At 31.6% G+C, this 26,694-nt stretch overlaps 1 protein-coding gene across 1 annotated transcript; it reads left to right on the top strand.

Annotated features, from left to right (window-relative positions):
* Positions 1-5,613: 5,613 nt before the first annotated feature.
* Positions 5,614-19,547, top strand: LOC126884598 (palmitoyltransferase ZDHHC3). Its single transcript, XM_050650595.1, has 4 exons — positions 5,614-6,149; positions 12,832-12,968; positions 16,299-16,383; positions 19,011-19,547. The coding sequence occupies exons 1-4, from the start codon at positions 5,880-5,882 to the stop codon at positions 19,380-19,382; spliced, it is 864 nt and encodes a 287-aa protein (XP_050506552.1). The 5' UTR covers positions 5,614-5,879; the 3' UTR covers positions 19,383-19,547.
* Positions 19,548-26,694: the final 7,147 nt, after the last annotated feature.

The raw sequence follows: 26,694 nt of genomic DNA, 5'->3' as shown, positions 1-26,694 counted from the left end.
ATACCAATAACGTATGACGTAGATATATTAATATTATGTGACACATGACAGAAGCTCGAAACAAATGACTGTGAATGAAAAGCCCTATTGACCGTATATGCAATTTTAATGTAATGTCAAAAAAATATAAAATTGGAATGTCAGTCAAGTTCAAGTAAAAGTTTTTGTATCATAGATATTGTCCTGTAATTACGTTTGTAGAAAAAATATTGTATGATATGCGTGTTAAAAAGTACATTTTTAAGGCACTCATGTGAATTGCAGAACTCGCTTTCGCTCATTCTGCAAACTTTCGCATGCGTGCCTTAAACGTGTACTTTTAACACATATCATTAAATAACTATTTAATATAATAATAATTGATAATTTTAAGATAATTTTATACGTAATTAACTAGTTTTGATGGGAAATAAGCCACAATCTTATAAAAAATGATTTTATTAACATTTCGACGTCCAAATCGGATCTGGACGTAGAAACGTTAATAAAATCATTTTCTTAGTAAAATTGTGGCTTATTTCCTATCAAAACTAGTTATATTACAAAAATGCCACAAGAAAATAGCTTCAGAACAACAGTTTTATACGTGTAGTTTTATTATAGTATTTGATATTAGGTACATAAACTATGGTGCAAATGAAAGGAATAATTTGGTTATTCCGTAAACCGGTCACTTTAAGAAAAATATATTTTGGCTTTTTACATATATATCATACGAGTGACGTCATCCATCTGGGCGTGATGGCATAATCGATGATTTTTTTAACTGAGAATAGGGATCGTGTGCTAGCTTATTTGAAAGTATATCCAATTCTCTATTCAATATAATATAAAAATACATTAACATCATTATTTATACAGGGTGATCAAAAATTTTTTTTAATTAAACTAATTGACAAAAAAAAAGAAGAATGTATGTAATTTATTTAATTCAACATACATTTTACTACTGTCAGAAAATAAAAAAAAATGTTTATTTGAAAAATAAATATTGCTTTTCGTACATTCAATGCCCAAGCCAGCTCCGCAGCCACCTCTACCTCTTAAGGCCGCGTCCCACCATCAAATAATTTGATCAAACTGGTTTGAGCAAACTGAAAGTGACAGTTAGTGACGTCACATCCTGAGTGTTCATTGTGGATAATAATGAAAAATTTTAATTTTAAATAAAGTACAAACAAGTTAAACAACTCAATATAAAAAATTTGATTAAACTAGACTGATAGTGAGAGCAGAGATTTTTAGAATTTTAAAAAAACTGTAATTGTGACGTCACTTTGACGTACTTCCGGAGTTTGCTCAAACTGTTTGATCAAATTATTTGATGGTGAGACGCGGCCTTTAGAAGTTCGAACATTTAATTTAAGGGAAAACAATATCACGCCCAGATGGATAACGTCACTAATAGTATGATATATATGCCAAAAATCACAATTTAAAAATAAACATCTTCCTGTTTCAGAATTTTTCTTTAAAGTCACCAGCTTACGATATAACGAATTTATACCTTTCATTTGCACCATACTGTATACATATTATTTATTTTGTTATTACATGTTTTTGAAGTTATACTTCTTTAGGAGCGGTTGGGAGTGAATTTTCATTATTCTGCGCGCATGCGCACACAGACAGTATGGCGTTTAGTTGCTAAATCTTTCAAGTTATGTATAAATATGTCAGTGCAAAAAAAGGTGTGAAAAGAATATATTATAGTGTTTTTAGTAAATTAATAGTATTTATTATAATTTTTGTGTCTTTGGATTTGTCTTCCTCAGGAGTAAAAGTAGATATTATATTAAAACATTTATATTTATTATACTTCACTTTCATCTGTTTGTTACCGTGAATTGTCATTATATCCGAGACGATACAAACACAGACCTCGTCGCGTGATTGGTATAGCATTCGGCTAGAGATCGAGAGGTCTTGAGTTCAAATCCCGACCATTCCTATTCTTTTTGAAGTTATACTTCTTTACCGGCGATATGAGGGTGAATTATATGTTAAAACCTATGATCCCGGCGCATGCGCATTTGTTCTGATTGGATGTTCAAATGACATGTCAAAAATTATTCAATATGGCGGCTGTGGCACAGCTGTACGTAGTTTGATTATTTATGGTTGTTGCGTTTTGAAATTTGTGGGAAAAGAAACAAAGTTGGTTAATAGTAATACTGCCTTTTTAAATAGTTTTCATATACCTATATTTTTGGACTTTTGGACTATTTTGGACAAAGAAAACTCATTCTAATTTGGTAACTAGTTTTTATTATAATCATATTGTAATTATACATTTGGATTAGGTTGGAATACATACATTTATTTTCTCAATAATGGGGATTTTAGAGAGAAATCCCAAATTAGGTCCGATTTTTATTTTTAAATTATGATTTTTTGGCGTAGATTTATTTATCTAGTAGGTATGTAATGCTTTGATTTACATACTTAATTTGATTACCAACAAAAGTTCTACCAATCTTCACCTGCTAATATATTGTTTTCTTACTGTTTTGTTATATTTTAATATTTTCTTCCACAAAATTTAAACTAGATAATTTAATTATATTCAAAACAACTGTCAAACAGTAAAACGTTCAGTTACCCTATTTTTCCACATGACAAATAATGTGGAATTGGACGAGTGAGTCTAGGCTTCGATTGCGAATCAAAGCGCCTCGAAATTCACGGGTTCGATTCCCGATGCAAGTTTTTATTTTTTTATTTTTTTATGCATTTTATGATTGTAAGTATATTTGTTATATAATTTTTTTTTTCAGAAAATGCGTATTTAAAATTTTTGCCAACAATTATTATCGTTTAGAAATAATTTTTTCTTTGTGGCATTTTTCAATGTGTTTGTGTGCGTTTTATTCTTTTATTTTTTAAAATTTTTGGTATTGTCTTAAAAATCACATAATATGTAGTAGAAGTATAACTTCTTACGTTGTTCTGAAGCTATTTCCTTGTGGCATTTTTATGATTAATTATTTATATGGGAAATAAGCCACAATTAAAATGAAAAAAATAATTTTATTAACGTTTCGACGCCCAAATCGGGTGCCGTTGTCAAAATACAAAATACTACTAATGGAAACAAAAATGTTGTTGCTTAGTAAAAAAAATTCTTCTAATAATTTATTTAATTTGACTCATTTATATCGGCAATTCAGATACATATGATACATTTTAAAGTAGAAGACTTTAAAATGATATTGCCAATATTTATGAGTTGCGTTCCTGGGACGACTTTACTGAAAGATAGTTCATTCGATTACATGAAATCAACCCCAACTCAAGAATATCCGTCACAAAAAAAAATCATAGCATGTGATCTGTCTTTAAAAAGACAACCACATGCAACGGTGACATTAAAATTCTAGTGTTAGAGATCTCATAGTAAATCACGAGGGAAAACCAGGAAAAACCTCGTGATACTATCCCGACATCGTAAGTATTTGGTCTTACATTTAAATTACTCTCAAAATTAATACCAAATTCTGACTTTACTATAATTTTGTTTAAATTATAAATAATATCAATAATATATGGATATATAAGTAATACTAAAATATAAAATATGTACTAACTCGACTATTGACTTATTAATTGTGGTATTTTCTTTCTATTGACTTCCTCTTTCAGTATGGGTATCCACATCCTACTGCATTCCACCGAGGAATTTGCGACACAATTGGTTTCGTTTAGCATAATTAGAGCCGCTTCTTTGATTTTTCTCTTTTTACTATCTGTTTCTTTCAGGACTATACTTGAATCTCTCCACTGAACTCTATGTTTTTAAACTCCACTTGTGAATGCGAACAGTTTTATATAGGTGAAACATCAAGACCATTAAACGTTAGAATAAGTGAACATCAATCTTATATTAAAAATAGAGAGTTTGATAGATCTCAAATATGTCAACACGCATGGGATAATGAACATAGAGTTCAGTGGAGAGATTCAAGTATAGTCCTGAAAGAAACAGATAGTAAAAAGAGAAAAATCAAAGAAGCGGCTCTAATTATGCTAAACGAAACCAATTGTGTCGCAAATTCCTCGGTGGAATGCAGTAGGATGTGGATACCCATACTGAAAGAGGAAGTCAATAGAAAGAAAATACCACAATTAATAAGTCAATAGTCGAGTTAGTACATATTTTATATTTTAGTATTACTTATATATCCATATATTATTGATATTATTTATAATTTAAACAAAATTATAGTAAAGTCAGAATTTGGTATTAATTTTGAGAGTAATTTAAATGTAAGACCAAATACTTACGATGTCGGGATAGTATCACGAGGTTTTTCCTGGTTTTCCCTCGTGATTTACTATGAGATCTCTAACACTAGAATTTTAATGTCACCGTTGCATGTGGTTGTCTTTTTAAAGACAGATCACATGCTATGATTTTTTTTTTGTGACGGATATTCTTGAGTTGGGGTTGATTTCATGTAATCGAATGAACTATCTTTCAGTAAAGTCGTCCCAGGAACGCAACTCATAAATATTGGCAATATCATTTTAAAGTCTTCTACTTTAAAATGTATCATATGTATCTGAATTGCCGATATAAATGAGTCAAATTAAATAAATTATTAGAAGAATTTTTTTTACTAAGCAACAACATTTTTGTTTCCATTAGTAGTATTTTGTATTTTGACAACGGCACCCGATTTGGGCGTCGAAACGTTAATAAAATTATTTTTTTCATTTTAATTGTGGCTTATTTCCCATATAAATAATTAATCAACTTCTTACGTGCGTACAAAGTACACACACATTCTTTTTTTTTTTATTTTTGGAAAGTGGTAAGCATTAAAATTAATTTTGTATTTAAATAAAATTAAAAAAAAACTGGTTAAAGTATATTTATTTCGTTGAAATCATATAATAGATGTATAACTTCTTACGTGCGCGTACAAATTACACACACATTCTTATTTTAATTAAGAAGTTTTTAAGTTGAATAAAATAACTTTTTCTTAAGAGCATAGGCGAAGAATTTGTTTGGAATGTTTTTTAAATGCATTCACTTTTTTTTCGAATCCTGAAAAAACTAATGAATATTTTTGAAAAATTTATAAAAACACAGATTGAAAGATTATCTACTTTCGCAACCCCAAAGTCCCTTAGAACAAACAAAAGGTTTTATTTGAATAAGGTACATATTTGAAATTAAGAATTACACTCAATTTTCTCTTTTTTACCCCTGTATCCTGTAACTTATTCAAATAAACATTTCAGGGTTTTCAGGGACTTTCGGCCCTCGGTAATAATGATCTTAATTAACTATTCTAAATAGGGAAATTGTGGTTTATTCCCCATTTAGAAAAGATAATTACAAAAATGCCACAAAAATAGCTTCAGAACAACAATGAAGATCTTTATCATTCTTGTGTTTAAATTTTTCAAAAATATTAATTAGTTTTCTCAGGGTTCGAAAAAAATTAATACATTTAAAAAGCATGGCAAGCAAATTTTGCACCTACTGCCAAGATAAAAAATTTTAACATAATTTTCCAAAAATTTTATCATATTTTTGACAAAATCTGAGAATAATTTTATATCGTGACATCAGCAACACTGCACACTGCAAGCAAACACACCGATGTTGACATGTTGACAAATGTCAGTCAAGTCACAGTCAAGTTGAAATGAAAATGAAAATGAAAATGTAATTTGTAATCTTTTACAAATCAGAGATAGAAAAATCATGTTTTTTAGAAAATTTCATTTGGAGTTACGATATAATTTGAAATTTGCTCGCATGTATCCTCCATTAGAGCTTATGAAGCATATATCAGTAAATGTGGAGTAAAAGGATTCAATTAAAAGTAGTTCAATAAAACTGAATTTGTACAATTCAGGGCGTCATGATGGAATATGAGTACGGTTCTTTCAGAAAAGAATCAGATTTTCACAACAAATGTTGCGGCGGAATGTTTTGGTGCATTAGAGATATTTGCGGAATCATATGTGCAATTTTAACATGGTTATTGATATTATATGCAGAGTTTGTTGTTATGTCTGTTATACTCATTCCAAGCCCTTATCCCATTTACAGTATTGTTCATATGGTTATATTCCAATTATGTGCATTTTTAGCAATAACATCACATCTAAAAACTATGTTTACAGATCCTGTAAGTACTTTTTTCTTAATCATTAATAATTGCTACAAACTACTTTAATTACATGAATTCTAAGGAATATTTTATTTGTATAGCTCATCTACATAATTGTCATTGCAATGATTGTAATCAGTAGACTTATAGACTTATTAAATGTGGGTTGTGTGAGGAATATGCTAGTTTTTTTAGTTCATGCTTGATGATAAACATTAACAAGGTTATGACTGGCTGTTTATTTGATACATATTTATAAGTATATTTTTGTTCATATAGGTACTTTCGAATATCTAGGAACAATTATAACACGAAAACCAAGATTAGAAGAAGAAATCCAAAATATACTAATGAAAGCGAACAAGTGTGTTTTTGAATTAAATAGGTTATTAAGAAATAAATCCATATCAAGAGGTGCCATATTAAGAATATATAAAACAATTATTAGGTATATACAGTAAAACCTCCGTTAACCGAAACATCGTTTAACCGAAACAGCTACTAACAGTTTCAATAATTTCGTCAATAAAAAGTAAATTTGTATCACAACACGGAAATAATTCGATGTTAATTTGTCAACATCACCAACATTGTTTTCATACAACTAAAGAATGCAATTAAATATACAACACATTATGAAATCACCTCATAGTAGTTTTTAACACCAACTTTGACAAGAATACTATGTAATTTGATACAAGAAGAATACAAAAAACAATGTAATTTTTAACCAAAATTTTTGTTATCCGAAACGGCTTGCCCCCAATTATTTCGGTTAATGGAGGTTTTACTGTAGTAACTTACGCAGCAGAGACATTAAGTAAAAAGCAACAAGAAATGCAGGACCGGATTAACCATTAGGCGACTTAGGGCCCGGGCCCGCATCCCGCTCAAATTATTCATTAATATTGAATTATTTAAGCGGTAATTTAAAAAAAAATGTAAAATGTTAAATAAATCAAATAGGGCTAACTGAGACAAAAAAAGAGAATGGTTAAGTTATGATTTCCAATCAAACTCAGTTTTTTGCTTTGTCTTCTGTCAAATATTAGGAAAATACAACCAACTTCAAGACAAATTAAGCAGTTATCTTCAAAGGCATTTTTATATTCCATGTTCTAATCATTTCCTCAATTTGGTAATCAATTTTGCAAGCAAATTTTCCTTAGAAGCTGGTAATTATTTGGTATGATACATTTTTTTTTCAACTTCTACCCACCGATAGGCCTTATTCACTCACGGTAAAATATTGCAAAACCTCCGGATTTTAAAGAACCTTTGGATTTGAAAAAAGAGCTTAGATTGACATGAAATTTGGTACACGCATAGCTAACATGTCAAAGAAAAAAGTGATATTGTGCCGATGTGTGATTTTGCTCTATTAAGTCCACGCCTTCTCGGAGGTGAAAAAATATACCATCAAAATACCTCCAGAAGTGGATAAACTGACTAATTCTAAGCAACTTTTGTTCAATAAAGTTTTTTCATCAAGTCAATACATTTCGAGTTATTTGCAAGTGAATATGTTCATTTTTCAACAAAAAAAAAAAACGTTTTTAGACTGTTTTCGCTCAACATATTCTTAGCAAAATATAGCTTTTAAAAAATTGAAAAAATGGTGTATGTGTGCAGTCTGTAGACCCAGTAGAAGCAGAGTTGTAGCTAATGAAAAGTAGGTTCTTATTCGTCAAATTCCAAATCGAATATTTGAATGTGAAATAATCAAAAAATGAAGCACTTTTCATAGGAAACTCATCATAACTTTTTAAATGTTTAAAAAAGCATTATTCTTGTTTTTTAAAAGTTTTCTAGCCTAAAAAGTAAGCAAGATACGCTCAGGATAAAGTTGATCCCTTTTTTGGGTAAAAAAACTTTTTGAAAATAACCCCCTAGGTCTAGAGGGCTTGAACAAGTCACTAGTCATGAGTGTATCCAATTTTTTTATTTAGCTTAATGCCTCGACAACCAATGGCCATTGGCATGATACAGTGGATTTTTTTAATCAGGTACCTAGTGTAATGTGTAGTGTGTGTGTTGAGTAAATGTCTTGTTACTTAGCAAAGTCGACGTCATTGGTTTTGCAAAGAGGCGCTAATTGTATCCGAACATCTGCAGTCCCTCCAATGAGTACAGATCTCACAAGGATAGAAACTATTTTCATTTATTAATTTTTAATAAATGAAAAATTCTCTACCCAGGGTATGCAAATTTTGAACAGTCATATTTATCTTAACCAATTTTTATCTTCCAAAAAAGCAAGAATCTGAAATATTCAGAAAAGCAAAACCTATATTTTTTACTCTTTAAGATTTTTGGTATCACTAATAATTTTAAGTTATTTCGAAAAGAAAGACATTTTTTTTCAATATTTCAAAAAATTTGTTTTACTTTAAAACTCAAAAATACAATACAAATCTTTTTCAACACTTTAAAAAAGTTGTGATGAGTTTTCACCAAAAAATGCTTAATTTTTTGATTATTTACGTTGAAATATTTGATTTGGAATTTGTCGAATAAGAATCTGCTTTTCATTAGCTCCAGCTCTGCTTATACTGGATCTACATACTTCATACATACATCATTTTTTTACTTTTGTATACGCTATATTTTTCCTAAGAATATTTTTTCGATAAAATACTTAATTTTGGAGTTATTTGGGAAAAACCGTCTTAAAACATGTTTTTTTTGTTGGAAAATTAACATATTCACTCGCAAATAACTCAAAAAGTATTGATTTAGTGGAAAAACTCTATAGAACAAAAGTTACTTAGAATTAATCAGTTTATCCATTTCCGCACTTACTGTGAATGTATGTTTTTTCACCCCCGAAGGGGTGGCACTCATAGCCAGGGCAAAATCACATATCGACACAATATCCCTTTTTTTCTTTGACTATGGACTATTAATGAAAAGTTGTTGCGAAAGGTCAGTCGAAAGACTTGTATACTAGATGGTTAGCTAGATTTGATGCTGTTAAAGCAGTACAAGTGTTATATAAGAAAATGAATAAATATGTATTAAATAAATAGCTCTTTTAACCATCATTATGTGGTACAAAATTTTAGAACTTTTTAGTGCTGCTAGTACACATTAAAAGCTCCAACTATAAATTGATCAGATACAGTTATTTTACTTAAATCTTTAGCAAAGTAACAGACGTAAAAAAAGAAAAATTATCTTTTTACAATGTCGTAATTTATTTTTGGAGTAGGTAACTATTTCCCAAAACAACATTAATATCTGTAAATTTGTTATAAGTAAATGGTCGCTATAAAGGGGCCTACTTCTTATGGCCGCCTAGGGCCCCATGATGCCTTAAGCCGTCACTGAAGAAATGGTGCAGATTTGGGAACAAAAAGTACTACGGAAAATATTTAGAGGAAAAATGGAGAATGGCGTTTGGATTAGAAGGACAAATGAATATCTGAGAGATATGGGGAGCCCAGCATACTACGAGTATGCTAAGAACCCAACAACTATGATGGCTAGGATATATACAGAGGATGTCAGAGGGTAGATTACCGGAAATAAGTACAATTGGAGGATGTCAGAGAAGAGGTTGACCCAAAACAAGGTGGAAAATGGATGTGGAAGAGGATCTAAGAAGACTCAATGTCACAAATTGGGGAATGAAGGAAGTGGACAAGAACGGATGGAGAATAATGGTTAATCAAGCCTGGGCCTACTAGGCTCGACGTGCTAATTATTATTATTATTTATATTTTTGTTCATATCAAAAGCCCAATTCAAGTATAAAATATATCGTCACCTTTTGGTAACAAGCAAGAAACTTAAAAATGGACAAGTAAAAAAGTAATCGCATGAACATTACTTGGAATCTTAGCTGAGGTACTGCTGTTTAACTATTTAAATTAAAATTATTAAGTAATTTATAAAAATTGAATTTTTTTTTTCATCATCATTCATCATCATCATTCTCTTTGCCTTATCCCTATGCGGGGTCGGCTTCCCTAATTGCATTTCTCCACACAATTCTATCTTGGTCATATCAATGTTAATCCCCTTTACCAACATGTCCTGCCTTATCGTCTCCCCCCAGGTCTTCTTTGGTCTTCCTCTCCTACTCCTTCCAGGAATCTGCACTTCAGCTATTCTTCGTATTGGGTGATTAACGTCTCGACTTTGAACATGACCAAACCATCTCAACCTATGCTCTCTCATTTTGGCATCAATTGGTGCCACATCTAGACTTCCCCTAATATACTCATTTCTAATTTTATCCTTCTTTGTCACTCCACTCATCCATCTAAGCATTCTCATTTCCGCCACATGCATTCGTTGTTCCTCTTTCTTTTTCACTGCCCAACATTCAGTTCTGTACATCATAGCCAGTCTTATGGCTGTTTTATAGAATTTTCCCTTCAGCTTCATTGGAATTTTTCTGTCACACAACACACCACTCGCTTCTTTCCACTTCATCCATCCAGCTCTAATTTTACTGCATGCATCTCCATCTATTTCTCCATTACTCTGTAATACCGATCCTAGGTACTTAAAACTATTGCTTTTCACAATCATTTCACCATCCAAAGATACCATTTTATTTGTAGTAACTCCATCTTTAAGTGAACATTCCAAATACTCTGTTTTTGTCCTACTAAGTTTTAAACCTTTTTCCTCCAGAGCTTGTCTCCACTGTTCCAGTTTTTGTTCTAAGTCTCTTTCACTATTTTGTATTAACACTACATCATCAGCATGAGTGCCCACCACAGAATCTCTCGAGGAACTCTAGCATAGCTTTCTCAAGATCAATGAATACCATATGAGCGTTGGTCTCTTTATTCCTGTATTTTTCCATCAGTTGCCTTACAATGAAAATTCCATCTGTTTTTGATCTTAACTCAACCCAATAAAGCCAAATTGATTATCCGATATTTCGGTTTCTTCACGTATCCATCTATCAATTACTCTCTCCCATATTTTCATGGTGTGGCTAAGTAGTTTTATAGCCCTGTAGTTTGTACATTGTTGTATGTCTCCCTTGTTTTTGTAGACAGGTACTAATATACTGCTTCTCCATTCGTCTGGCATTTGTCCAACTTCCATAATTCTATTAAATAGACCTGCTAGCCAACTTATTCCTGTCTCTCCCAATGCTCTTCATACTTCCCCAGGAATGTCATCTGGTCCGACTGCTTTTCCTTTCTTTATTTTTTGATGCGCTTGAGCCACTTCCTCGTTTGTTATTCAGGTAACCATTGCTGTTACTGTCTCCGTTAACTCCACAGGCTGTCTGTCAAATTCTTCATTAAATAAACTGTCAAAATACTTTCTCCATCTCTTTTTGACATCCTGTTCGTGAATTAGTATTTTATTATTTTCATCTCGGATATATCTAATCTGATTAAAATCTTTTGCTTTCTTTGCTCTCTGTTTGGCTATTTTATATATATTTGCTTTGCCTTCCCTGCTATCAAGTTGATCGTATAGGTTTGAATACGCTTCTGCTTTAGCTTTTGCTACTGCTACTTTCGCTTCCTTTTTGGTGACCATATAGTTTTGAAGATCTATGTCCGATCTGGTTTCTTGCCACTTTTTATATAATTTTCCCTTCTCTTTTATTTTTCCTTGTACTTCATTTGACCACCACCAAGTCTCTTTATCCTCAAACTTCTTTCCTGACGTTTTCCCAAGTATTTCAATAGCCGTCTCTCTAATAATATTGGCCATTTTTCTCCAAATTGTGTTAGGGCTTCCTTTCATGTTCCAACATATTTTTTCTACTATTCTTTCCCTGAATAGACCTTCTTTCTCATCTTTTAGCATCCACCACTTGATTTTTGTGGTCCTCTCCGATATTTTTGTTTAGTTTTTTTTTAGTTTTTTTTTTTCAAATATGTGCAAAAAGTTATTGCGTGGTACATTTATGCCTTTTACAACTATTTATGGCTTTTTAAGTCTTATTTAGTTCAGATTATCAGGGCCAAAAAGTCATTTTACTTATCAAAAATATTTATTCCTTTGTAGTCAGAACTGTGATTGTACCTTTACAACACAATGCTTGGTTTGGATTTTAAATATTTCAAAAATTCTATTTTTAGCCAGATAATGTTTTCTCCATTATTTGTGTTTTTATCTTAATTTTTATTATTATTTTGACAGTGGCTCTGTCCTTAAGTCAAAAAAGTCCTTATTCTTCCACACTATAAGGTTTATTACCACATCCTTGCCATACAGAAAATATAAAGTCAATCGTGCATAATGTAAACTTGAAAATACTTTTGTGCTTTTTCAATAGACCACAATATGTCCACTGTCGAGAAATTTCAGTTATATCATAGATAAGTCAGGATTTGTTTGTACTAAATACATAAGCAAAAGGCTGTCCACAGATACAGAGAATTTTTAAGTTAAAAGGAGTACTTAACACATTCACTGACACATCTTCATATTCATACAGTTATGACCCTTCGTGTCTGTATAATATGCAGTAGTGTCCGTGAATATGTTAACGCAGAGTCAACAAAAAGCAGAGTGTGCTGGTTTTGACACTATGCCAACAATTTCTTACAACATTTCTTCTCATAGATCACTATCTACATCAGAGTTGTTTAAAAGTGAGCAGTTGTGTAGAGAAGCTATTAAATAATCATATTTACAAAATGATAATAATACTTTATATTAAAATACTGTAGGAAATATTGAAGAATATTGTAGTAAATTACAGCTCTGCTTTTAGGGAGCAGTTCCCAAAGGAAATGCTACCAAAGAAATGATTAAGCAGATGGGGTTTAGAGAAGGACAAGTGATATTTAAGTGTCCAAAATGTTGTAGTATTAAACCAGATAGAGCCCATCATTGTTCAGTTTGTCAAAGGTAAGGTATTACACTAAACATTAAAATATAAAGGCTTTGGTTTGTTTATTTTCATAAAGAAGAACTAGAAATTAATTTACAAAATTGATTTACAGACATTTTTTGCAGTAGTCCATGTCAGTCATATACCTATACGCTCTGAGCTTCGTTGGTGTCGCTCCTAGCGGATTAGTAATGCAATTTTCACCGGTAATTTTTAAATTTATTATTTAATTGTTATCGCTTAATATTTACAACGCAAAAAAGTAAATAAATTGTAATCGATTTTTTTAAGATTTTGCTAATTATTTTGACGTTCTATTGATGAAACGTTCTATTGATTTCTTACTTCGGATACTTTCACAATTATCATGTAGATGGCGCTAAGATTAATATATTAATTTATAATTACATATTACGGAACATTAAAAAAACTTAAATTCAGTATTTAAAACGTAAGTATATTTTAGGTAAAAATATATACCACAGCTTTGACCAACTAATATTTTTTATAATTAATGTTTTTATTTTTAATTTTAAATTAATCACTTTGACATTTATGTCAAATTTCTAGTAAACATTTACCGACTTGTCACTACTGGCGCTCGCGAATTTTTAAATATCCGCTCTACGTACGAGCTCACAGCGTATAAGTGACAGCGTTGTTTAAATCACATTAAACAGAGGCCACATTAAGAACAAATTCCAAGAAAGCAATAATTTTTTATCAAAGAAATATCTTATTTTTAAAGAGCACCACCAATTTTTTAATGAAGTTTCACTGGGCGCCACAACTACAACATTGTACATATATAAAAATCCATAGACTGTCACATAATTTTGAGTGATATAAGGATATTAAAAAATTTTAGTGTCAGTCATATGTGACCAACATGACCCAAAAAAAAACAACATTTATGGTGTGGCGCCCCATAAAAGATTTTGAGAAAAACGTATGGCAGGCAATGTGTTAATATATAATATATACAGGGTGTAACAAAAATACAGGTCATAAATTAAATCACATATTCTGGGACCAAAAATAGTTGATTGAACCTAACTTAACTTAGTACAAATATGCACATAAAAAAAGTTACAGCCCTTTGAAGTTACAAAATGAAAATCGATTTTTTCGAATATATCGAAAACTATTGGAGATTTTTGATTGAAAATGAACATGTGGCATTCTTATGACAGGAACATCTTGAAGAAAAATTATAGTGAAATTTGTGCACCCCATAAAAATGTTACAGGGATTTTGTTCCCTTAAACCCCCCCAAACTTTTGTGTACGTCTCAATTAAATTATTATTGTGGTACCATTAGTTCAATTCAATGTTATTAAAACTTTTTTGCCTCTTAGTATTTTTTCGATAAGGCAATTTTTATCGAGTTGGGGCTTATTTTTCAATATGTTTACATAAAAATTTTATGGGGGTTTTGTTCTTTTAAACCCCCCAAATGTTTGTGTACGTTCCAATTAAAATATTACTGCGGTACCATTAGTTAAACACAGTGTTTTTAAAACTTTTTTGCCTCTTTGTATTTTTTCGAAAAGGCACCTTTTATCGAGATGTGGCTTCTTTTTTAATATGGTTCAAAATATCCCTAAAAATTTAAATCATAAATAAATTTTACCAAGTCTCCATAATCGTACTTAACCCTATAAAAATAGGTGGTAGATTTGACAAATATTCGAAATATCTCGATAAAAACTGACTTTTCGAAAAAGTACTAAGAGGCAAAAAAGTCTTAAAAACAATGTGTTTAACTAATGGTACTACAATAATAATTTAATTGGAACGTACACAAAAGTTTGGGGGGGTTTAAAGGAACAAAACCCCCATAACATTTTTATGGAATGTCCAAATTTCACTATATTTTTTTCTTAAGATGCTACTGCCATAAGAATGTCACATGTCCATTTTCAATACAAAATCTCTAATGGTTTTCGATATATTGGAAAAAATCAATTTTCATTTTGTAACTTCAAAGGGCTGTAACTTTTTTTATGTGCACATTTGTACTAAGGTAAGTTAGGTTCAATCGAATTATTTTTGGTTCCAGAATATGTGATTAAATTTATGACTTGTATTTTTATTACACCCTGTATATAATGTTCTTGAACTCATAAGTGAAGCATAAAGCTTCAGCGAAACTGCACCATCGGGTTCTATTTTATGCTAAGTCCTTCACCTCATTCCAAGAGTTTCCTTGACCTCTTATCTTGTCCATTATGGATCTTCTACAAGTTTGTGCTGGGTGACCTCTTTTTCTTTTTTCTTGGGTATTCCACTCTAGGGCAGTCTTTGCAATACTGGAACTAATTTTTCAGAATGTGTGACCGATCCAACCCCACTTTCTGAACTTTATTTAATTTCCTACCCTCTTTTGCTGGGTCAGGTGTAGTAGGTCTTCCTTTCTGATGATGTTTGGCCAGAAAATACAGACAATTCTTTGTAGACATTTGTTAACATAGACCTGCAGTTTGTCTGTAAGGGTTTTTGTCACTTTCTAGGTTTCACATCCGTAGAGTAGAACAGACATGACATTTGACTGGAATACTCGGATCTTTGTCCTTGTAGTATACTCACCAGACCTAAAAACAGGGTTGAGCATGCTGAAGGGTTGTTGAGCTTTTCGTATCCTCATATGAACATCGTCTTCTGTACCGCCGTTTTCTGTTGCTACACTTCCAAGATAAGTAAAGTTGTCTACATTTTCAATCTGTTGTCGATAGTAAATAGAGTGTTGTGCCTTGCATTTATTCTCATGGCCTTGCTTTTACTAAAAATGATTTTCAAACCTATTTTATTGGCTTCAGTGGAAAGTGTGACAGGCAATGTGTTAACATAGTCTAAATAAAACAATCGTTTAATTACCATCATAGTCACCAATGAACACTGGGTTGGATCAAACAGGGAAAAAATCATTGCTATTAAATTTGTTTGCATTTCTACACATTCTCGGTATGGGTTTATTAAAGTATAAGTTTGATAAGGAAATTCTAAATAAAATAAGTCTTGATTTCTGGTATCTCTACAGGAAGTACGGAAGTAAACCTTTTCCAAAAGAGCACTAGCATCAATGCTTCCTCATATTAATTGATATGTTTCAGAACTTATTCTAAAGTGTTGATAAAATTTGTCTTGATGTACGATTAAATCAGGAAATAAAGTAGCAAATTCACGTTTCATGTTTCGCTTTTTACAATTTTCATATGTAAATCCATTTATTACACTTCCTTTTTGGAAGTTTATTTTTTTGTTCCTCTTGATGTCTATGACGAGGCAGATTGTTTTTTAAATTTAAATATTCATAATACTAAGTACATGGTTTTTATTTATTGTAGGTGTATTAGAAAAATGGATCATCATTGTCCATGGGTAAATAATTGTGTAGGAGAAAATAATCAAAAATATTTTGTTCTTTTTACAGTAAGTATATACTTTTTTTTCCATGCTCTATTAGAAGTACAGTAGACTCCCTCTATAACAAGAACTGAAATGGCGGACTAATTACCTCGTTATAAGTGGATGTCGTTATATCAGACAATAATAATATTGTGCATACCACCACCACTGAAATGTTTTGATGCCTCTTATGTAGTTTATTAGGTGTCGATGGTCAACCTCAACAATGAAACTTGCCATCGTAAATTGTAAATTTCCTACAATATTCAATATCGGTCGATAGATAAACAGGAAGGAAGAAGTTTATTACAGGCGGTGGAGTTTATTACAGCACTGGCCTCGATAAGCACACATTGGGCATTCCTGTATACAGGCAGTTGAGGTATTTATTTATAGCCATTACTGCGCTAAAAACAGGTAAAGAAACATATTGTTCGATTTTATTTTTCCTCGTTATAACCAAATATGCCTCGTTATAGAGCTGTTATAGTTCAATAGGAATTTCATGGGACATCTAGTGTACCTCGTTATAAGCAAAACCTTGTAACAATCGTGTTCGTTATAGAGAGAGTCTACTGTATTAATATTGTAAGTTAGCGTAGAGTGTAGAGTATATTTTAGGGCCGGTTGTTCGAACGCTAATCAACAATGATCATTATCAAATATTTAATTACTGTCACCAACTGTCAATGTCAACTTTGTTTGGGTTGCTGAAAACATAATTGATTACAATTATGAAATTACTTAATCAATTATGTTAATAATTGTTATGTTAATTGATTAACTAATCTCATAATTATAATCAATTATGTTTTCAGCAACTCAATAAAAGTTGACATTGACAGTTTTGGTGACAGTAATTAAATATTTGATAGTGATCATTGTTGATTAGCGTTCGAACAACCGGCCCTTAATGACATAATTTTTTGATTCCCGTTTAAAGCCTGTGCCTTTTCCGCACTGTATTAAATTATTTGCCAATATACATCTATTAATTGTCAAGTATTGGTATAAAGACTTTCCTTTTGCGATTTTAAGTAGAATACGTATTTCTAATATGGTATACTTCGCGTCAAAAAAAACTGGTACAACTCTTATAACCGAAAATCGTGTTTTGTTTTTCAAGTTGTGTAAGTTGGTCTTGTCAAATGTGTCATTCTAATTTCTAGGGCATCGTTGCCAGTCAATGAAAATATTATTGAACTCTTGAGCCAGTTGTCGGACAGACCAACCATCTTTTATTTTAGGAATTGTTGTTGTTCTGAAGCTATTTCCTTGTGGCATTTTTATGATTAACTATAGTCCGTCCGCTATAACTTTTCCCATGCGGTACGATTCATTTTCAATCAAATTAAGTCAAAACACAAAGTGAAACGTACGCCGATGTGTGTAGTATATAGTATACAGTATACAAAATGTATATACACATCGACGTTCGTTTCGTTGTCATCTATTATAAATATAATAGGACAACGAAACCCGATTTGGGCTTCGAAACGTTAATACAATTATTTTTTCAATTTAATTGTGGCTTATTTCCCATCTAAATAGTTAATCATAGGAATTATTCTCGTTTTATCACACTTACTTAATTGACGTGGCATCGTTAAAAATTTACTTTGACCAACTTGTCAAATCTGACTGATGTTAAGTGATTAAAAAAATGATCGAGGACTGGACCTATTGCTTTTTATGTTTAATCATTTAATTTTTCAGTTAAGTGGATTTTTTAATATTAACAACGCTCTCTCTGGTTATTAAATTTATTTACGGTTTTTTGATGATAAAAATAATACCTATATACATTTTTGAACGTTATTTTTTTTATTTAGATCTAGTGAAATTCCGTTATCTGTAATGGCAACAACGAAGTGATTCACGAACCATTGTGTCAAGTCTGAAGACAGGTTTACATTGGAAAAAAAAGTGTACCAGTTTTTTATGACGGGAAGTGTACTATATATTTAGTGATACAGTTTATCCCAAACCCTTTTTTCAATTCTTCATTAATTTTGACGTTATATAAGATTTCAAAAATGTCGCAAATCACAGCATGACATTTTAGTTAAATCTGATTGTTCGATCTGGACGCCTCAATAGGGCTTTTCATTCACAGTCATTTGTTTCGAGCTTCTGTCATATGTCGTATAATCCGTGTATATTAACATTATACACAGATTACACAACATATGACAGAAGATCAAAACGAATGACAACCGATCTGTATCGATCGAATGTATAATCTGTGTATAATGTTAATATACACGGATTATACGACATATGACAGAAGCTCTAAACAAATGACTGTGAATGAAAAGCCCTATAGGGCAATTTTTTCTTGAGGTATCTATGAATTATACTGAATATGCCTATTTAATTTAAAAATGAAATAATTCTACCATACTTTAAAAAAGTGTTTGGAATATTGATTTCAACCCCTTCGGCCCCCCTTTAAGGATAGCTATGACACGATTTTGATGAGCAACCCCGATATTTGTCTATGTATGAAATTTAATAAAAAAAATGGTTCTCCCGGCAAGCAGATGGATACATTTTGACCTCCTATTCGGATCTTAGACTATAATATTTTTGTTTCTACTTATTTTTATTTACATTTTGTAACTATATACTTTATGATTTTTTTATTTTAGATGTATATCGCCACCATATCACTACATTCGCTCTTTCTGGCCATCGATCAGTTCCTAACGTGTATTCGGCACGAATGGAAAGACTGTACGACATATTCACCTCCCGCGACAGTAGTACTGTTACTTTTTCTTATGTTCGAAGCTTTGCTATTCGCCATATTCACAGCAGTGATGCTCGGTACGCAAGTGCAAGCAATATGGAATGACGAGACTGGAATTGAACAACTTAAAAAAGAAGAGGCTCGATGGGTGAAGAAATCGCGATGGAAGAGTATCCAGGCTGTGTTCGGACGTTTTTCGTTATTGTGGTTTTCGCCTTTCGCTAGACCTTCACCTAAGTTTAAGCATGAAAGTGATTTGTATGCTGTTTAAGTTATTTATATACATATTAATTTTATTTAATTAAAGCTTTTTTGGTAATTTATGGAATTTATACATACTATTAAGTACCTAGAAATTTTTTCCTACAAAACAGGCATATTTAAAATTAAATTTTTATGTCGAGTACTTAGTAAAAATAAAGTACAAATCGTTTAAGTTTTTGTTTAATTGTATTAGTATTTCTCCCTATTCGATACCTAATAATGTTAAGTTGCAGAGATATTCCCGTAAAAAAAAAACAAAAACAATGTAATGAGTCATCCAAAATCATCAAAAGTAACCAGAATGACATGCTGTACGACAGCAGCCTGATCCCTGTAAAACATAGCACTTAGTAAACTGTGACTAGAACGTTTATCATTAACATATTTGCAAAATGGTTTAGGATTGGTTTTCAACTCTGTATTATATATATTTAATATCGATTCAAGCATATACCTAACAAACGTTTGCATTTTGTCCTAAGAAGAGAACATTTACTATAATTAAGGGGGCCGGACGTAAAAGGGTTTAAGTGCAGTTTTGATAGTTCTGAGATAACCAGCTTCAAAGTTCATTGAATTTTATAAATTCTATAAGTCATTTAACTTAAATATGTCTAGTGTACAATGTACTATAAAATGATAAAAATATAAGGGTATATTATTTACTCTTACTATATCCTTCCTTTTTTTCAATTATTAAAAAAATGTACTTGAATCGGTACATGGTGTTGATAAATGTTACTGGTAAAACGGTTCAAGTGCAGATGTTAACTACATATTACTAATCATTTTTGTCCCAGCTGTTATCCACAGTGTAACTACAACTGTCACGTTGCATACTACTTAATTAGTCTTCAAAATTGGTCACAAATCTAATATTTATTTACTTGAAATTAATCCTGAATTAACATGTGTTTACACATTACAGAATACTAAAAATAGTATTGTGGTAAAATGGTTCAAGCGCACTTAAACCTATTTATTATTACTAAACTTATTTATTACTATTTGTTTTTACAGAATACTAAAAATAGTTTTGTGGTAAAACAATTCAAGCGCACGGTTAAACCTGTTTACTACCACAGCAAACTGCAATTGTTTTCAGTGAACTAAATGTAATGGCGACTGTAGGGCGAAATATGTTTAAATCGTTTTACCACCAAGTTCAATGCCATTTAAGTACGTGAATCTGTACTTAGAGTGAAATTTTAAAAAAGTGAACCTTTTACTTCTAACCCCCTCAATTGGCATCGGTGCGATATTTCACCTACAATGAGAGAGCATAACTTTTCTCACGCATCAAAATTCCAAGTTCGTGGGAAAACCATGTAGGAAAAGTTGATATTCTGTATATCTTTCAGAGGTATAATGCAAAAATCCCTAGTGAAAGAATTTGATAAAATAGGAATACTAGTTGAAACACAGTGGCGACGCGTGACTTTTTCTAAAGTGTTACCAAAACCAAACGTAAAAAATCTTATTTAAAAATATTATTTTGAACCTCCCAAATATAAGTTTTTGTTTTCAATCCTGTGGAATAAAATTAAACAAATCACTATTCCCAAATTATAGATGTGTATGTAATTATGTATATGTAACAGGTATAACGATAAATATGAAACAAACTAAACATATTATTCTACCATAAAATTAACATAAAAAATGAACAAGTAGGAAAGAGAAGAGATTTTGAAAACAATTGTTTAGATTTTAATTCTTCCATTTTCAATAATCTCATTTTTTTCTTCAAAATTATATACATATATAAAAAAATATATACAAGGAGAATGACTTTTCAAGTAGTTGATCAATTACGCAATACGCAGCAACACTCTTCCATGTTTAAATGCACGCACACTGTAATCTGTAATAGGTACTAAAGCAACGTTACCAATCCTCAATATGGTTACAACACTGATATACACAGCGTGCCCGCGAGCCGTCGCTTCTTCAAAATTTTCAGAAACGAGCTATTTAGTCCCGCACGATAGCGAGGTTCCGCATTCCTCTTGCGTTACCACTGCCAGAATTGGTAACAGGATATATTATAATAACGTGCAATGGATTCACATATCTCGCCAATATTTTCGTGCGTCTAGTTGGCTATTTACTGAATTAGGTAGATACCTACTATTAACAAATATTTCTGTTGGTAAAAAATATAAATGGAATTATTTCATAGTAGTCATAAAATATTTATTTGCAAGATTTTTAACTGTTACCAATGGTAACAGTGGTTACATGGACGCTTCGCCAGTGTTGAAACATTAATATGGTTTTGAGCCAAGCAATCCTCCAATTAATAGAGACCAAAAAGTAACTAAGTTCAGTGTACCTAATTGCTATTTTTTAAATCATAAAAAATGTCCAATATATGCTAGTCTTGGTGAATTAGATATATTTGAAGTTGTTAAAAAATATTTATAGACTTAAATTCAATACAGGATCATCATCAATAGAGGACTTGAGTTCAATAGAGGATCACCAGCTTTTACAACATTCAGTTCCCTATCACTGAAAAAAACCAAATCAAAAATACATTTCTCTCATTTTAGTATAGAACTACATTGATAACATTTTAAATAACCAATATACGGTATGCGGCAAAATAGACAGTACTGAAATTCGTATGCCTCAAAATTTGTCTGTATCAGGAGCCGAAACGTACTGAGTGGTTTCCGAACGTCGTTATAACGTATATGAATGTCGTGATAATGTTACGTGCTTCAGAATAGTTCTGTTTTGCAGAAAAAAATTTTATGGCGCAGTACTAATTTCGGTCGTACGAAGAAGGTCACGAAAACGTTCCAAGCTTAAAATCAACAATGGTTTCAGCAGAACGGGACATGTCACACTGTCAGGGTGTCTCTTCGAATACTGTGCGATCATTTTGGGAGTTGCCACTCACCAGAACTAACGCCACCAGATGCGTACATATGGGGAATGCTGAAGGAGTCAGACAGATCCACCGTCTGCCATTTAGGAATTGCGGACTAGAATTAAAGATTTTTTTGTGCCAGATGCAGTGGCGGATCTAGAAATTTGCCTTAGGGGTAACCAAAAGCCAACCAAAAGACATAAAAACGATAAACTCAGATTACAAAGACATAAATAATAACTTATAGGCATTAAGGTCCCTTAATTTTCCCAACTAGCGTATTTATTGAGTTGAATTTGTTTTTTTTGTGGTTTGGGTTTCATGTCAGCTAATAAATTTTTATGTTTGAACAATTTTTTTTCTTTAATTTTGGACCTTGTTAGAGGGGGAATTTCCTCATTTTCCCTCCCCGTAGATCCGCCACTGGCCAGAGAGCATCTTTAAGATCTGTTTTATCGGGAACGTCCGTCGTCGTGAATGTTTGCAAGGCTATATCATGTATGTATACTAGTTTAGTACATTTCAATATTTATTTCAGTACTGTTTATTTTGCCGCATACTGTACTAATGATTTATATTATAGTATTTTTACTACAAAAGCAAGATTACGTAGGTCAAAATTTTTGACGTATGAGCACTGTCAAAACAGAATGTGACTTTTCATCATGGCCACGTTTATGTCATTACTTGTCAGAGATATTTTTCTTTGTTTTTGTTTACTATTAAAATAATATCTATAATTCTTTATTCTAATTAATGATGTCAATTGGTTTTTATTACTTGCCGAAATATATTAATTAGCAACAATATTATCATAGTGTAGGTATAATCATTAAAATAGATTATTTCATAGCTCACAGTATAATTGACCGCAACCAGCAACACTGAACTGTCATTTGCGTTTGAATGTATGAGTACTGTACGAATGTCTAAAATATTTAACTAAAATTATTATTTTTTGAAATAATTGTTTTAGAAAATTTATATTATTGATGTTGTTCTGAAGCTATTTTCTTGTGGCATTTTTACAATTTTAACTATTTAGAATGGGAAATAAGCCACAATATTATTAAAAAATGATTTTTATTAACGTTTCGACGCCCAAATCGGGTGCCGTTGTCAAAATACAAAATACTATTAATATAAACAAAAATGTTGTTGCTTAGTAAAAAAATTCTTCTAATAATTTATTTAATTTGACTCATTTATATCGGCAATTCAGATACATATGATACATTTTAAAGTAGAAGACTTTAAAATGATATTGCCAATATTTATGAGTTGCGTTCCTGGGACGACTTTACTGAAAGATAGTTCATTCGATTACATGAAATCAACCCCAACTCAAGAATATCCGTCACAAAAAATCATAGCATGTGATCTGTCTTTAAAAAGACAACCACATGCAACGGTGACATTAAAATTCTCGCGTTAGAGATCTCATAGTAAATCACGAGGGAAAACCAGGAAAAAAAATTAATAAATAAAAATTAACAAACGTTAATAAAAATCATTTTTTAATAATATTGTGGCTTATTTCCCATTCTAAATAGTTAAAATTATATTATTGATAATAATAAATGTTTTTGGTTATTCAATTAATATAATTCTAAAATTCTCAATGTAGTCGCGATTACGTTTTTTTTTTATTAAAATACCATGTGGACGCTTATACAAGATCGGGCAGTTCCGTGTTGGTGTCGTATTTTAGCTGTGCTACACAAATTTCAATTCTAGAGTTGATGTTATGGAGTATCATTATTTTCGTTAACATTAACAAATATTTTGGCATATGATTAATATATTTTAGTCCTGTCGCCAGGGGGGGTACAACGGCCTCCTGTATTCAGATGGACTTACCCAAGTTTTTATTATGTATTTTGGCCCGTAGAACACGAATTTTTTGGGTAACAGTTGATCCGGATGTCGATAAGATTGTTATAAACAAAGAAGTTGAGGAATTACATAACAGCGATTTCTCGCAAAACAAAACATGTTTTTGTATTTTTTGGGCCATTCTAACCAAAAAATGTTCCTACAAGTTTTTTTGTAGGATGCATAGTTTTCGAGATAAACGCGGTTGAACTTTCAAAAAATCGAAAAATTGCAATTTTTGAACCCGAATAACTTTTGATTAAAAAATGAAATAGCAATTCTGCTTACCGCATTTGAAAGTTCAAGTCAAATTCTATCGGTTTCGAATATATACATTGCTAAAAATTTATGTGTTTATTGCTAAAAAAAGCTATAAACACATAGTGTTTCCCGTGCCTAATACATGCGTTTACATGCATGCTACGTAGAAATAGCCTCGCTTGCACTTGTACCTACTCGTTCGATTTTAAATGAGAAATCATTGAAAACATCACTCCAGCACTAGGTGTTTATACTTTTGTTTAACAATAAAATAATAAATTTTTAGCAATGCAAATAACTAAAACCGATATACTTTGACTTGAACTTTCAAATGCGGTAAGCAGAATTGCTATTTTATTTTTTAATCAAAAGTTATTCGGGTACAAAAATTGCAATTTTTCGATTTTTTGAAAGTTCCACCGCGTTTATCTCGAAAACTACGCATCCTACGAAAACATTTGTAGGAACACTTTTTGGTTAGAATGGCCCAAAAAATACAAAAACATGTTTTGTTTTGCGAGAAATCGCTGTTATGTAATTCCTCAACTTCTTTGTTTATAACAATCTTATCGACATCCGGATCAACTGTTACCCAAAAAATTCGTGTTCTACGGGTCAAAATACATAAAAAAAACTTGGGTAAGTCCATCTGAATACAGGAGGCCGTTGTACCCCCCTGGCGACAGGACTATTTCGGCAATTGATGAAATCCGATTGACATCATTAATTAGAATAAAGAATTATAGATATTATTTTTATAGTAAACAAAAACAAAGAAAAATATCTGACAAGTACTGACATTAACGTGGCCATGATGAAAAGTCACATTTTAATGTTTTGACAGTGCTTTTACGTCAGAAATTTTGACCTACGTAATCTTGCTTTTGTAGTAAAAATACTATACCAACTATTTGAGCAACATCCACATAGCTGCGTTTCCTCCTGGACAATGAACTATTACACCATACTCATCATTAGACCTTAATGGTAAATTGGAGTCACTAAATATATGAATATTAACTGAGGGAAACAGCCGAACAATATTTTCCACATATGTTCGACATGAAAATGCCACAATATGTAGTGGAAATATACTGGGATTGAAAATTGTTGAAATGTGTTAATGAATATTACAACTCCACCTCCACTTAATTTCTTACTGGTTCTACTGCTTCTATCACTCCTATAAATATTTTTAGATCAAAAAGTTTGGCATGTAAACCACTTACATTCTGGTAGTAGTGGTAGTATACAGTTACTGGAGTAGAGACTATTTTTTTTGTTTGGCTATCACTTCTGTTGGTACACCGATAAGGGAACGAATATTCAAGTTAACCTTCCCAGCAGATGTTCTTTCCAATAATTCCTTTTTAGCAACCTTTTACGCATCTTGTTCCGTTTTTGTCTGGTTCTTTGAGATCTTGAATGTGGCTCCACAAACTAAGTCTGTTAAAAATATCCTTTACTAAATTCTTATAATCAAATAATATTGTAAATCATAAGATATTTCTATGCATTGCTGATCTTTTATAACAGTTGGTGCATATCCGATTTAGTCCAGAGACTATTTTGGGTATTGCAGCTATAAAATACTTAAGAAGTATGTCTGGAAAATTTTATGATGGTTCGCCTTGTGGTTGAGTTGTGCACTAGACTCTAGAGCAGTGGTTCCCAAACTTTTAATCTCGCGTACCACACACGAAATTATAAATTAGTAGCGTACCAGTGAACTGTGGTAATCTTTAAAAAGGTAAAGTAATAAAAACTGCAACAACTGTTTATGACATTATTATTTATTAATTATAGGAAAAAATACAATATACTCAGTGCGAAAAATGATGCTGCATGTTCGAGACAAGAGAGGAAATATCTGGCTCAGTTGTACTTAATTTAAGGCGCAAATTAGTGTCTGTGTTAAGCTTGTTACGATATTTATTTTTTATTATCAACATAGCAGAAAATCCGCTCTCACAGAGATATGTGGTTGTAAATGGAATTAGAAACAGTAATGGTTTTCTGGACAGCGATGGATATTCATTTTTAACTTTTAGCCAAAATTCACACAGCTCTTCTTTGTTGAATTCCACTTGCAAAGCTCCATCGCAAGATAACTCTATCAGAGATTCCTTTTCATTTACACTTAAATTTTCACGAACACTTTGATGACTTTATTTATAACATTTGATGCCATACTGTCGATCCTACGTTGAACGGTATTATTGGACAGTGATATCAGTTCTAGCTTTTTAGCTGACGCCTCACCCAACATACAGGTAACCATATCTTTTGCTGCAGGTAACAACAA

This window comes from Diabrotica virgifera, chromosome 5 (genome assembly GCF_917563875.1).
Source record: "Diabrotica virgifera virgifera chromosome 5, PGI_DIABVI_V3a".
Lineage (NCBI taxonomy): Eukaryota > Metazoa > Arthropoda > Insecta > Coleoptera > Chrysomelidae > Diabrotica > Diabrotica virgifera.
This window is presented reverse-complemented; position numbering and strand designations above follow the sequence as displayed.